The 14,928-nt window shown below is 57.8% G+C and overlaps 1 protein-coding gene across 9 annotated transcripts in view; it reads right to left on the reverse strand.

The window, feature by feature from the left end:
* Positions 1 to 10,660, reverse strand: part of SYNGAP1 (synaptic Ras GTPase activating protein 1) — a 49,672-nt gene extending 39,012 nt beyond the window's left edge. For 5 of the 9 annotated variants that reach the window (XM_043528462.1, XM_037914631.2, XM_037914632.2 and 2 more), the window contains exons 1-3: positions 10,509 to 10,660; positions 1,877 to 1,998; positions 1,217 to 1,316 (exon numbers count right to left, since the gene is read on the reverse strand). In XM_043528462.1, coding sequence (XP_043384397.1) covers positions 1,217 to 1,316; positions 1,877 to 1,998; positions 10,509 to 10,530 — 244 coding nt within the window. In that variant the 5' untranslated portion in view covers positions 10,531 to 10,660. The remainder of the gene's footprint in view (positions 1 to 1,216; positions 1,317 to 1,876; positions 1,999 to 10,508) is intronic. The other 4 variants (XR_005227714.2, XM_037914634.2, XM_037914633.2 and 1 more) reach the window with 1 other exon arrangement.
* Positions 10,661 to 14,928: the final 4,268 nt, after the last annotated feature.

A 14,928-nucleotide genomic window follows, 5' to 3' on the forward strand; every position in this document is an offset into this window, starting at 1 on the left:
AGAGGTATGTTTCACTGAGATTCCCTGTTGGTCAGGTGCTATGGCTCATGTTTCAGAATGGGGTCGACGGGGGTTCAGGCACTATGAGCCTGCTTCATGTTAGGATCTACAGGGAATTAATTTTCCCCTATGGGATCTGTTGGGCTCAACAGCAGCCGAGCACATCACGGTGGGATCAAGTTGAGCCACGTGTCTGTGTGATCTTGGGGTCATTAGGTGCCAAGGGGCACCTGTCTCTGTGGAATCTCATAGGCACCAGGCCCAGAGGGGAGCGTGTCTTTGGGAATCACACGCCACAGAGCATGTTGGCTGTGGGATCTAATGGGGCTCATTAGGGAAGTATGTCTGTGGGATCTTGTGGGAATGGGGGACTGCGAGGCACATGTGCCTGTAAGATCTCAGGGGACCAAGCACTGAGGGGGGGTTCACGTGGGAACTGGGCATTGCAAGGTGAATATTTCTGTGGGATCCAGGTGATGTTTGCTGTAGAATCTATTGGGAGCAGACACCCTGGGGTGCATGTCTCTGTGGGATCTACTGGGAATCAGGCACCACAGAGCAGGTTGGCGTTGGATCACAAGGCAAGCATATGTCTGGGGGATTGTTTGGTCTTCTTGGGACCCAGGGAGTGGGCAGGCAAACCCCACCCACTGCTAAGAGGGGGGTCCACAGGACCTGGAAAACTAAATAATTACGGGGGACAACTAATGAACAACAGGGACAGGAATGCGGTCAAAGGGTCAAACAAAGGGAACCGGGCGGGGACACTGAGCAGAGAACCCCGGACAGCGCCCACTGATCCTCAAAGGCGTCAAGGGAGTCAGTGGACGCCGCCCAGAGGAACTCTGCCCGGAGGCGTGAACGGACGGAGGATTGGGGGATTGTTTGGTATCGGGCATTTATTTCTGTATTCACATGGGGAATGGGTGCCAGGGGTGTGGGGCTGTGTGAGGAGTAGTCACTGCAGGTCATGAACATCTGTGGGATCTACTTGTAATTGGGTGCCATGGGGCACGTGTCCCTGCAGCATCAAGTGGGTTCATCACTGTAGGGTGCTGGCTGGCCATGCCCTACTGCAGTCCGTCCCAGTCTCTACCCACCCCATACTGCAACCCCCACTTCTTCACCTCATGCAGTGCCACAACCCCCACTTCTCCACCCGGTGCCCCCCACAGTGCAGTGCCCCAACCCTCCAGTCCCTGCCCCCCTTCCGTACCGTGCTCGGGCCGCCCCTCCACAGGGACGCTGACTGTGCGGCGCAGCAGCTTGGTCCGGCAGGGTTCGCTTCGCCGTTCCCTCATCAGCAACGGGTGGATCTGGAGATGGGGAAGGAGAGAGACGGGGGTTACTGTTGCATGGGGGCATCCCCTCTAACTCCCAACACCCCGTCTCCCAGGTCCCTGCCTCCCCCATTGCCCCCCCGCTGCCAATGTCAGGGCAGGAGTACACAGAGTGACAATCCTCAACCCCTGAGGCTGTCCCAGGTGTGGCTTTATCCTGTGTGGGGGGGACACAGCATTATCCCAGGGGACCAAGAGGGAGCAGGCTGCCTAGCACCCCACACTAGGACTGCAGCCTCCCCACAAGATGGGCTCAGAAAAAGCCCTGCCCCAAGCTCAGGGGCAGGGGACATTGCATCATATTCTAGGGAGACCTCTCAGCTGGGGCAGGTCTGGGACCAGGAGGGAAGTGAGAGCTCTGGGTGAGGGGAAAGGGGGGGTTGCTCTGTGCTTGAGAGAGAGGGGAGGGGGGTGCTTCAAGAGGGGAGGGCAAGGGGGAGGGGATCTCTGCTCTGGGTGGAGGGTCTCTCTGGGGTTCCCGCAAGCTCCATGCTCCCCCTCGACTTTACATCCTGTCCCATCCCTGTGTGTCTCACCTCGTCCTCGTCTAGCATAAGCAGCTGGTTTCCAGAGATGATGCAGAATCGTGGATTCCAGGCTGGGCGTTCGTAGGGAGAGTGCATATAGGGCATGCGGTGCATGGGGGCTCCTCGCACATCTGGGCGGGTCAGGGGAAGAGGGTTAGAGATGATGCAATGGGGAGGGGTGTCTTCCTGGGGAGACAGAACCCTCCTTCCATCCCCACACACGTCCCTCCCTCATTGCATGCACCCCTCCATCCATCTCATCCCAAGCACACCTGTCCCACACCACTCGTGCCCTCCTCACCCATGGGCACATTTCCATCCACCCCAAAGCACATTTCTCCATCCATTCCTCCCGCCCCCCCCCCACAACATCTCTCTCATTACCATGCTCCCCACAACCACTGTGGGGCAACAGGGACAAAACTGACCCACTGGGCCAAGGTGAGGAATGACCAGGTCACAGTCACACTCATGGCTGGGCTCAGAAATGGGCTCCGCTCCCCTCCCCACCCATACCCCACTTCCAGCCCAGCGGGACCAGACCTCAGAGCTCTGTCTTACCCTTTCTTCTCCACCTCTTCACTCGCAGCCCGGTGTCCCAATCTCTCCAATTAGCCCCAGCCTAGCCGCCCCCAGCCCCATTGCAACTGGTGCCATAGCCCCAGGGAGGACCGTCCTAGGATAACCTCACTATAGGAGACGTTCTCTCCCAGTCCCCAGTCAGGGTCAGTTCACGCTCTGAAGCGGCAGGGTTTTGACACCCCCCCTCCCATTTCAATAACTCTGCCCACGGAACCAACAATCCACACAGGAAGATGCTGAAGACCCCAGAACAGCACCTAGAACGGTGGTTCTCAAACTTTTGTACTGGTGACCCCTTTCACATAGCAAGTCTCTGCGTGCAACCCCCCTTATAAATTAAAAACACTTTTTTACATATTGAACACCATTATAAAAGGGGAGGTAAAGCAGGGTTTGGGGTGGAGGCTGACAGCTTGTGACCCCCCCCCCATATAATAACCTCATGACCCACTGAGGAGTCCCAACCCCCAGTTTGAGAACCCCTGACCTAGAACTTTGATACACCCTTCTCCAGGAAGGAGAAACCATAGATCATCCCCAAGCCGGAATAGGCTTCCCCCTCCACCCCTGGCAAAGAAAGTTCACCCCAGACTAACCCTCCCACTCAACTCTTGCCAAGGGCTGGATCACTGGCCACAGACCGATTCAAAGGCAGTGAGTCCAGAAAGGACCAGCCAGTCACGTAGTTTGACCTCCTGTCAAGCACAGCCAGAGAATGGCGCCCCGGCATCCCTGTACTGACCCCAAGAATCTGAGTCTGGCTACAGCATCTCCCAGAGAGAATTGGACACCCTCAGGAGACGGAGAGCCCATCCCCTCCCTTGGGTTAATCCCGCCCTGTTAAACAACCTGAGCCTTAGTTCCAACTGGAATTTATCTGGCTTCAGCTTCCAGCCAGTGGTTATTCTTCTCCCTTTCTCCACTAGGTTAAAGAGTCCAGCTATTTTCGCCATGTGACGGCCCTTACACCCCGCAATCAAGTCACCTCTCAGTCTTCCTTCGATCAGCTGAAGAGATAACGCCTGGTTAGCCGCTCGCCATCAGGTATGGTCTCCAGGTTTACAGATCGGTTCTGTGGCCTCTCCCATTCTTCCACATCCTTTTAAAGCATGCAGACACTAGACATCTCTTCAGTGCTGTCCGCAGAGGTAAGGTCACCTCCCCACTTCCTTGTTTAGACAGGCAAGGATCATGCCACGGGCTCATTCTGGGAGCTCATGTGGAGACTGGGTCTTAATATTGCCAATGCCAGGGGTTCAGAACCCACATGCCAGGGCCCCTCAAGTCACCCCATTGACTTAATATACCTATCTTTATACATCTGGGGGTTTGGTGTAGTTACACCCTATTTCTGAACCTGTGGGGTGATAGCTCGGAGCTGACAGGTTCGAAAATGGTTTTATTTATATTCAATGCAAGCCAGTTCTCTCCCATAACCCCGTGACTGCAGGCTCTGAGGCTTTAATATTGCAAGGGGAAATCCCCAGAGCTGGATATGCTGCAGGCTACATCTTGGCTTAGGCCAGGTCTACACTTAGACAGTTTCCCATTTTACCTCCGCCAGTGCTGCTGCCTCTGGCCCGGCGAGTGAAATGCGCTGCACTGGTGTAAAGTACCTTACCCTGGGAGAACCAAGTCTACACCAGGGCTTTTGTCAGCCAAAAATCCTCCTCCCCAATGCACAGAGGCAGGCCAGCAAAGCTGGAAGCACAGGCCAGGCCATGGACTGTCTGGGTGGCGTGTCCATACGGCACCAGGCACAAGAGGGTGCTGGTCCTGGCTGGGGCTCTGGGGTGCCGAGTGTGTTATGGTAGCAAGCAGCTGCGCGGGAAGCCCCATAACCCAAAGCAGAGGGGCGGGGCGGGGCGGGGGAGCCTCACACCAGTGAGAAGCAGAGGAACCATCCCATGAGAACAAGTCACCCCGAGCCTCAGGGGAAGCAAACAGAGCTGGGGGAATCCAGCACCACAGGCAGCATATAACCCTCCTGCCCCCAACAGGAGGCTGCCCCCTCCCCAGCACAGACTGGGTGGGCGGGGTCTGGAGTCATGGCCTGCCCAAGATCACTCACAGGATGGGTTTGCAGGGAGAGGTGCAAAGGGCTTTTGCAGCACAGTGGTGCCATCCAGTGGACATAGTGGGACATAGCAGGCTACTGAGCTCACCTCTCTGCAGCCCCTTCCATCTCCAAATACACACACAGGAGTCCCTGCACTTGCTAAGGAACTCAGCCTTGTACCTGCCGCAGCATTGCACAGTGCAGGGGGACTCCCCCTGAGAACAGCACATAGCCTATGGGAAGGACACCATGAGTCCTGACTCCTCCCCACTCTATCCCTGGCTAGAACCCAGGGGTCCTGGCTCCCAGCTCCCCCTGCTCTAACCACCAGAACCCACTCCCTCCCTGCCACACACACAGCTGGGGAGGAGGACCCAGGAGTCCTGGCTCCCAACTTTCTGCTGCTATCTTGTTAATCGCTGTGCAAACTTTGGGCAAAGCATCTGCTACATCCTCCTCCGCAGCTGGTCACATAGAGGCTAATAACCTACTACTGCTGCCAATTAATTGTTTCGCAACCTGGGAGAGGTCTGTGCTGCGGAGCTAGAAGGTTGTGGGGTCAGATCCTCTTGGTGGCTCATGCAGGGTGGGATGAGAGGGGAGAATAGAGTGCAAAGACATCATTCCAGACCACGTCAAACTCATAACACATTTGCACAGGGGGACTGAAGGAAGGCTGCATGGGATACCTGAATCCTGGAAGTCTCCCCACTCCCAGCACTGGACTTTGCAACCTGAACACTCCTTTTACCAAGGCAGATAGAGGGCTGGAGGAAGGAGCATGTGGGGATGGATGGAAGGGTAGGTGTGGGGATGGACAGATGGATAGAGAGGTGGAGGCAGAGAAGCATGCTTGGGGAAGGATGGAGGGAAAGAAGTGTGTGCAGGGACAGAGGGCCAGGTCCAGGGAGGGTTGGGAACAAATGGGTGCATGAGGAGGGATGCTGGGTGGGAGACAATCAAGATCCTGCCCAAGTCAGCATGAGGAGGTTGCAATAACTACTATCCTTGCACTGACCCCGTAGTCCAAGAGCACCCAGGTGTGCTCACACACCAGTTCCTGCCTTAGTGTGTCCGGGATTGCTCATGTTTTGATTAAGGTGCACTGTGGGGCACGCACTGGCAGAGCATGTTTTGCATTAGGCTAAAGGCTGGGAGTGGGGCCAGGGGGTGTCCAGAGGGCAGAGGAACCCAGCCCTAGGTCAGAGGCCAGGCCCCAATTTCCTGAGCGCCTGCTCTTCCCAGACCCTAGGGGGGAGGGGATTAGATGCCCAGCCATGGGGCAGGGCCAGATCAAGCCATTCTCCTCTTAGTCACCAGCTTGAAGCCACCCCTGGACAGCAGGGCCCCACTCCTTGGGGCTTGGCTCTGGCTGCCATGGCAGGCTCAGCCCTGCTTTGCCTTCATGGCAGGCTCCGTGGAGCGCCCAGGACTGCCTGGGGCACAGCTAGAACTGCCCCATGACCCCTGCCCCCAGCCAGCTGGAAGACAGTCGCGCTGTGTGGGGCTGTCAGGTTGCAGAGAGAGTCAGAGATACTTTCTCCAGTGCTGAACCCATAGGATTCCACACAAAGCTGGATATTAGCAACATGCAAATAATATGCAAATATGCAAATGCACAATGCTTCCTCGCTTCAACTGACCTGCCTGCAAAAATGCAAATCAGCTCACCACATCATTTGCATAGAATAGCCAAGTATCCCAAGGACCTAGCCACTCCTAAAAGCTGGTGTCCTTGTTAGCTCCTGAGCACTTCTCCACACTTGTGGGGGTGGGGGGCCACTCAGCAATGGGGCCCCCAGACCCACACCTCCTGCGCCATCCCCTCAAAATCCCCAGCACAGCCCCCTCCCCCTCCCAGCCCTGGCATCACAGTGTGGGCGCAACAGGGGGGGCTGACTGTCCCATCAGATCTGTGTGTGCCTGGAGATCCGTGCTGGGAAGTGACAGCCCAGGGAGCATGTGGGAGGGGGGAGCCTGGCAGAGAGAGAGAGATAGAAGAGACACCCCTCCCCCCAAAAGATACAGATACGGGCCCTTCCCCTGCCCCATCTGCCACCACCAGCTACAGGCCCCTCCCCAGACTTAACTGGGGAGAGGATGCCCTACCCCTAAACGGGGAGGGGCCCCAAGTGCCCCCCCAGCACACCTGCAGCTCACGACACTGCCACGCTCTAGGGATTCGATTCATGCCAGTCCCCCCCCCGCCCCGGATGGGGGGGAGGAGGGAGCATCCTCCAATGGGGTTACCTAGCAACCGCATCCCACCACCTCCTCACATTGAGTGCAGGAAAGAGACCGTGGGGGGTATTTCATCCCAGCATCCCCCAAAGCAGGGGGGAAGCTCCCGGCTACTCCAGCCCCGACCGCTCCCAGCAGGGGGCGCTGTGGGGAGTAGGGCAGGGCGCTGGCTGGGGCGGGGGAGCTCCTGGCTATTTCGGCCCCAGCCTCTCCCAGCAGGGGGCGCTGTGGGGAGCAGGACATGGCACTGGCTGGGGGTGGACGGGAAACGCTTGGCTATTCCAGTCCCGCCGTCTCCCAGCAGGAGGCGCTGTGGGGACCTGGGCAGGGCGCTGGCTGTGGGGCAGAACCCAGCTACACTAGCCCCAGCCTCTCCCAGCAGGGGGCGCTATGGGGAGCTGGGCAGGGCTGTGGCTGGGGGTGCAGCTCCCAGCTACTCCAGCCCCAGCCTCTCCCAGCAGGGGGCGCTGTCAGTAGGAGGGCAGGGCGCTGGCTGGGATGTGGGGGAGAAGCTCCTGGTTATTCCAGCTCCAGCCTCTCCCAGCAGGGGGCGCTGTGGGGAGCAGGTATGGTGGGGCTGGCACCAGTGAGGAGGGAGCTCGTTCTGTGTTTAAAGGCCCTATTAATCACTGAACAGGGTGCTATGTTTATTCCCTCATTAATATTTCTATTTTGGAGTTACAATAAATTAGCATAATAAATTATGGGGCAGTTGGGATGGGAGTCTCCACCGCCCACCCTTCAGCAGGGTGTTCCCATCCCTCAGCACAGCACCCCCACCCAGTGTCCTCCCCACCTCTCCCCCAGCCCAGTGCCCCCCCAACCTGACCCTGCAGCACAGCGCCCCTGGCACTGCACTGGAGCCAGCACTGACAGAGGGGTCATTGTCCCCCTCCTGTATTCCTGCAGCACCAGTCATGCTAGCCATGGGGGGTTAATCCTAGCCCTGCCTGAGGTCTCTGGCCCCCAAGTGCCAGGAGGTGTGGGGGGTGACACCGGGGCACTACCTCAGTGAGGATTACATGTACCTTGGGGACAACAGGGAAAAGTGCCGGGCCGTGGGGATCAGACAGAGGACACGACACTCCCTCGGGCCCAGAGCCCAAGGACATGGGGACAGGAGGGGGGTGTTCGGACCCAGGTGTCCGGGCAGCAGGAATTCTAGGAGCCAGGTGTCAGGGTGCAGAGAGGTTTTGGGGGGGAACATCTGGACCATGCATGTGACAGCATGAGTGGCATGAAAACCCCATCCGCCCAGTCCTTTCTGGGCCAGCTGGGAAAGTGGGTCATGCGGGTCTCCTGGTGATTTGCACCAGCCTCACATCAAGGGCCAGGGCCCCCTAAATGGGGCCAACACCCCCACCTCAGAGAGGGCCCTGACCACAAGCAGGGGCACACTCCAGCAGGCCGTGGGCTGAAAATGAGTGTGGGGGGAGGAGGTGAGCTGCAGAGAGCGACCCCCAGGGCCCTCCCCGGATGCTAGGGTCCCAGCAACCAATCTGGATCCAGCCCTAAGAACCCCGCAGCCAACACAGGTAGCGCTCCCCAACCCTGGCTACAGGCAGCATGTGGTATTCCCAGCCATCACAGGTCTCCTCTCCCTCCTGCCCCCCACAGGCCTGGGCAGTGCACCCACTACCCTCCACTGCCCCCCCAGACCCCTAGTTACCCCTACTGCCCCCAGGTCCCCTAACTACCTTCACTGCTCCCACAGGCCTGGACAGTGCACCCACTACCCTCCACTGCCCCCCCCCCCAGACCCCTAGTTACCCCTACTGCCCCCACAGGCCTGGGCAGTGCACCCACTACCCTCCACTGCCCCCCAAACCCCTAGTTACCCCCACAGCCCGGCAATGGTCCCCACCACCACCACTATCCCACAGGCCTCAGGCAGTGACCCCCCTGCTCCCTCTACTACCCCCCGACACAGAGGGCAACAGACAAGCTCTCCAGATACCCCCCAGCACCTCCTCTGTCTCCCCCCACCCGCAGCTGCTCCCAGATGTATCCCCTGTCCTCAACCATCCATCAACCCCAAGGTCCACCAGGTAACTCCCCCAACTCCTCCCTCAGAGTCCCCCCGTCCTCTCAACACGTGCCCTGGGCTACCCCCCACTCCACTTCCAACCACAGACATTCCCTCTCTCTGCTTTTTCAGACCCCACAGGCCCTGAACAGCCTCCCCATACATCCCTCTCCCCAATCCCACTGACCCCTGGGGTATGCCCACCCACCCAACCACCCTGCAGCCGCACCGGCTGCTGGGAAACCCCCCACACACACATCCCCCTCCCCAACCAAGCCTGACCCTCAAACCCTGCAGCCCAGATGAACTCTCCAAGCCCCCAATTATTGCACTGTGAACTCTTCAACATTGCCTCCCCAGAGAATACCCTCCTGTTCCCCCCACTGCCCACCCTCCCCCAACCCCACAGAGCCCCCTGCACCCAACCCCAGAGGCGACTTCCTTTTGCCCTTCCCCACAGACTCTATGAGCCCCAGACCCCACAGATCCCAGGGTACCATTCAGTCTCCCCCACCTCCTGCCACCAACACAGCCATCCCCTGTCACCCCCCAGACTTCACTGAGCCCAGAGCACACCCCAATCCCGCCACCTCCTGCCCTAGACAACTGAACCCCAGACATCACAGGCCCCAGGGTACCGTCCAGTGCCTCCCATCTCACCTCCGACTCCCCACTGCCCAACAGGCCACCACCAGCATGTTGTCCTGCCTCCCCACCAGCCATGGGGCAGCCCCTTCAGGAGAACCATTCACTCTCTTGGATGGCCCCTCAAGCATACCCCCTGCCACCCTAAGATCAGCTGGCATCCCTCACTGTTTCCCCAGGCCCCATGTGACCCCCTCATCCCTCACACTGCATCCAAAGGTTCCCTCCACCCAGTCCTGAGCCCACAGGCCCTAGGTGACCCCCCCACAGTGCACCCACTACCCTCTACTGCCCCCCCAGACCCCTAGCTATCCCTACTGCCCACACAAGCCTGGGCAGTGCATCCACTACCCTCTACTGCCCCCCACCCCAGGAACCACCCCCAGTCCTGAGCCCACAGGCCCTGGGTGATGCCCCCTCCTAGGAGCCACCCTTAGTCCTGAGCCTGCAGGCCCTGGACGACCCCCCGTCCCAAGAGCCACCCTTAGTCCTGAGCCCCAGATCCACAGGCCTCAGCTGAGTCCCTTTTATGCCTCCACTACCTCCCCCAGGCAAACCCCATTGCTTAAACCCCACAGGACCCAGTGCCCCCCAGGACTCCATACACAGTCATCCCCCTCTGCCACCACATGCCTCAGTCACCTCCCAGTTCCCCCCACCTGCCCCAGGTAAACCAGATTCTCCTCCCAGCCAGATAGACACCCCACATCTCCAGCAGAACTCTGACCCTCCAGCCCACCCCAGGTGACCCCTCCCATTCCTGCCCAAGTTTCAGTGCCCTGTGTCCCAGATGTGGTGCCACGCTCCCTGGCTAACTCTGCCTGCCCCCCCCCAACCTGTCCCAGGTGAACCAGATTCTTCTCCCAGCCCCATAGACACCCCACCTCTCCAGCAGAACCCATTCTCCTCTCTGACCCCACAGCCCGCCCCTGCCCCACTCCCAAGCCCAGACCCTGGAAGAACCTTTCAGTACACTCCCATCTGTCCTAGGTGAGCTTGCCGGTTCCTCCAGCCCCCCTCAGACTCCAGAACCCATAGGCCCTAGCTGTGCCCCCCTCAACCCCAGCTGAACCCACCCCATCCTTTACCTCGAAAGGGGACATAGGACATGGTTCCTTCAGCCGCTCGCTAGTCCTGGGCGCTTGTCATGGAGGAGGTGAGGGTGGGGGGAGAGAAGCCGACCCAGGAGGAAGTGGGGTGGGGGAATCCCCAGAGTGGGAAGGAGAAGGGGAAACCGGGGGGGCAAGGACCTCGGGGGGATCCAGGGAAGAGGACTTAAGAGGAACCAGGAGAGTAGGGGTGCTGGGGGATCCGGGAGACAGGGGGTTGGGGATGCCAGGGGACTAGGGAGAGCAGGGTGCAAGGGGGTCAGGGGAACAGGGGGTTGGGGGTGCCGGGGGACTAGGGAGAGTGGGTACAAGGGGGTTGGGGGAACAGGGGGTCAGGAGAGTGGGGTGCAAGGGGGAACAGGGGGACGGCAGCAGCAGTCGGGGCGGTGATGAGTGCAGCAGGAGCGGCCAGGCCTGCGGGGGGGCCGCCTCCCACCCACGCTGCCTGGCTGGGCCCCGCCGGGCCCCCGCAGCCGAGCTCCCCCTCCCCCGCTCGCCGCCGCTGCCGCCGCCGAAGGATGCTGCTGCCGCGGATGCTGGTGCTGAAGCTGCGGCCGCTCCAACCTCGCACACGGGCCCCGCGCGCTGCCCACTCTTAAAGGCGGCCGCGCGGCAGCTGCAGTGGGGGTGGGCGCCGCGTGCGGCCGACAGAAAAGGGAGCGGCCGCATCCCCTTTAAACGTCGCTTCCCCACCCCGAACACACATACCGGGGTTGGGGGCACGTGGGGTTCGGAGCCAGGTGCCGCCGCGCACCAGGAACCGGGTCCCCCAAACCCGCCATCCAGCTCTATGGCCCCTACCCCCCAAAAGCCACCATCCTCCTCTGTGGCCCTGCCCCCCCGAGCCCCCCGCTCCCCAAAGCCACCATCCTCCTCTATGGCCCCTGCCCCCCAGAACACCCCACCCCCCGAGACCCCATCCAGCTCAAAAGCCCCAGTGCCCCCCGCCCCATCCGGCTCTATGGCCCCTTCCCCCCAAGAGTCCCCCGCTCCCCAGAGCCACCATCCAGCTCTATGGCCCCTGTATCCCGTCCCCCGCCGAGTCCCCTGCCCCCATTGAGATCTGTGGCACCTGGCCCCATTCTAGATCTATGCCCCCACAGAACACCTGACTCCCCACTCTCCAGATCTGTGGCCCTGGTCTGCCCCCCAGTGCCTTTTGCCCACTGACCCCCACTGACCCCCACAGAACACCTGACCCCCACTCTCCAGATCTCCAGCCCTGCTCCCAAGTACTCCAGTATTGTTCCCTTGACCCACCCTGCACCAAACCCTGGCCCCTGGTACTGCGCCAAGCCATCCCCACAACTGTCTGCTGTCTGCTGTTCTGAGTGTAGAGTGCAGCTGCCTTTAATGGAGACACCAGAGTAGGGCAAATGTGGCAGCAAGTACTTGTGAGTGCAGGATGAGGATCAGTGTGCAGGGGACTTGTGCATGCAGGGTGAGTGTGCGTGTGCAGAGAGCAACTGTGTATACAGGAGGAGGTTGAGTGTGTGTGCAGGGTGAATGTGATTAGGGTGGGTGTGAGTGTACATGGGTTAGTGTGCCTTGGGCAAGTGTGCATGCAGGGTGAGTGGGAGTGTACATGGGGGAGTGTGACTGCAGGATCTCAGTGGAAGAGGGTAAGTGTGCACGTGGTGAATGGGACTCTGTGTGGAGCAAGTGTGCATGCAGAATGAGTGCAAGTGTGGAGGGTATGTCCCCCTTGGACAAGCATGCTCAGGACTAGTGGGAGTGTGTGTGCGTTGAGAATGATTGTGTGCAAGTTTGCATGAAAAGTGAGTGCACAAATGGAGTGTGTGGAGCATGCAGGATGAGTAAGTGTATGCAGAGAAAGAGCAAGTGTGTATTTGGGATGAATGTGCATGCAGGGTGAGTGTGAAGGGGGCAAATGTTCTTGTAGGGCAAAGGTGAGCATGCATCTTGGCTTCTCCCTGTGGAGTAGCTGAGCTTCCCCACCCCTGTGAGCTGAGGGGGTGTGACACCTCCCCTCAGTGTGTGGTTGTGTAACAGCCCCCCATTAATGGGTCAAGAGAAGAACTCTCCCTAAGGGGGTGTTTCTAGGGCAGCTCCAGGCTCTTGCAGAGAGAGAGAGGGTGTGTGTGTCTGCACATGCTGGTCTCTGAGTGGCTGCACTGGCGTGCGTGCAGGGTAAGCATGCATGTTTGTGAGTGCACGAGGTGCGGTGGATTATTGTGGAGGAGTTTGCTGGGTGCACAGAACTGTCTGTGTCCAATACTGGCTTGGCATGTGGGTGCGTTTTAGGGATGTGCATACACTGGGCAGGATTGTGTGTCGGGGTGGAGTATGGTGCACTGGGCTGTGTGTGTGTGTTAGGAGATATTTTGCATTGGTGTGTTTGAGTGCATTGGGAGTATATTGCGTTGTGTGATAGGGGAATAGAGTGTGTTTTGTTGTGTTGTTTTTTAGGGTTCCGAGTTCAATCCTTGAGGGGGCCATTTAGGGATCTGGGGCAAAAATTGGGGCCATTTAGGGATCTGGGGCAAAAATTGGGGATTGGTCCTGCTTTGAGCAGGGGGTTGGACTAGATGACCTCCTAAGGTCCCTTTGAACCCTGATATTCTATGATTCTATGATGTAGATCCTTGATGATGCACTGGAGAGGTTTTAGCTGGGGGTTGTAGGTGATGGCTAGTGGCGTTCTGTTACTTTCTTTGTTGGGCCTGTCCTGTAGTAGGTGACTTCTGGATACCCTTCTGGCTCTGTCAATCTGTTTCTTCACTTCACCAGGTGGGTATTGTAGTTTTAAGAACCCTTGATAGAGATCTTGTAGGTGTTTGTCTCTGTCTGAGCGAATGGAGCAAATGCGGTTGTATCTTAGAGCTTGGATGTAGACAATGGATCTTGTGATGTGGTCTGGATGAAAGCTGGAGGCATGTAGGTAAGTATAGCAGTCAGTAGGTTTCCGTTTTGGGGTGGTGTTTATGTGACCATTGCTTATTAGCAATCCCTCACTCTCACAGACCTTGGGAGACAGGCCAGTCCTCACTTACAGACAGCCCCCCAACCTGAAGCAAATACTCACCAACAACTACACACCATACAACAAAAACACTAACCCAGGAACCAATCCCTGCAACAAATCCCGCTGCCAACTCTGTCTGCATATCTATTCAAGGGACACCATCATAGGACCTAACCATGTCAGCCACAGGGGCTCATTCACCTGCACATCTACCAATGTGATAAATGCCATCATGTGCCAGCAATGCCCCTCTGCCATGTACATTGGCCAAACCAGACAGTCTCTACACAAAAAAATTAATGGACACAAATCAGACATCAAGAATTGTAACATTCAAAAACCAGTAGGAGAAGACTTAAAAGTGGCAATTCTTCAACAAAAAAACTTCAAAAACAGAGTCCAACGAGAAACTGCAGAACTGGAATTAATTTGCAAACTGGACACCATAAATTAGGCCTGAATAAAGACTGGAAGTGGATGGGTCACTACAAAAAGTAATTTTCCCTCTGCTTATACTCACACTTTCTTGTCAACTGTTGGAAATAGGAGATGTCCACCTTGATTGCATTGGCCTCATTAGCACTACAAAAGTAATTTTCTTCCCTTGATATTCACCCCTTCTTGTCAACTGTTGAGAATAGGCCATTTCCACCTTAATTGAATTGGCCTCGTTAGCACTGACTCTCCCCCCTCCCCCCGCACTTGGTAAGGCAACTCTCATCTTTTCATGTGCTGTAATATTTATACTGCTTACTGTATTTTTCACTCCTTGCATCTGATGATGTGGGGTTTAGCCCATGAAAGCTTATGCCCAAATAAATTTGTTAGTCTCTAAGGTGCCGCAAGGACTCCTCATTGTTTTCTCTGAGCATACTGTCTCCAAGGGAAAGAAGCTTACACAGCTTTGACCTTCCTGAGTCTGACCTCAGAGCATTCAGCACCCCCTTCCACACCGTGTGCTTCCCGCCGTGAGTCCGCCCAGGTGGAAGCCAGAGGGCCCTGCACCCCAACTCCACAGTCAGCAGTGACTCTCAGCCAGCCGGTAAAACAGAAGGTTTATTAGGCGACAGGAACATAGTGTAGAACAGAACTCGTTAGCAGAGAAATCAGTGACTTTCAGCCAAGTCCATCTTGGGCGGAGGGGAGCCCAGAGTCAGGATTCTGGTCCTCCGCCTGCGCCCCAAGCCAGCCGAGACTGACTCACTTCCAGCTGCCTGGCCCCTGCCCTGCCTGTTGCTCCTCCTCTGGCCTTTGTCTTGCTTCCTGGGCCAAGAGTCGTGGTCACATCCCGATCCTGGGTCTCAGGTTACAAAGGGGTGGCCATAGCATCCATGCAGGAAGCTGGAGCAAGCCCCACAAAAGTCACACACACTTATTGCCACCATCTAGATATTGGTGTAATACACAGGGAAA

Source organism: Chelonia mydas, chromosome 14 (genome assembly GCF_015237465.2).
Source record: "Chelonia mydas isolate rCheMyd1 chromosome 14, rCheMyd1.pri.v2, whole genome shotgun sequence".
In the NCBI taxonomy this organism is placed as follows: Eukaryota; Metazoa; Chordata; order Testudines; family Cheloniidae; genus Chelonia; species Chelonia mydas.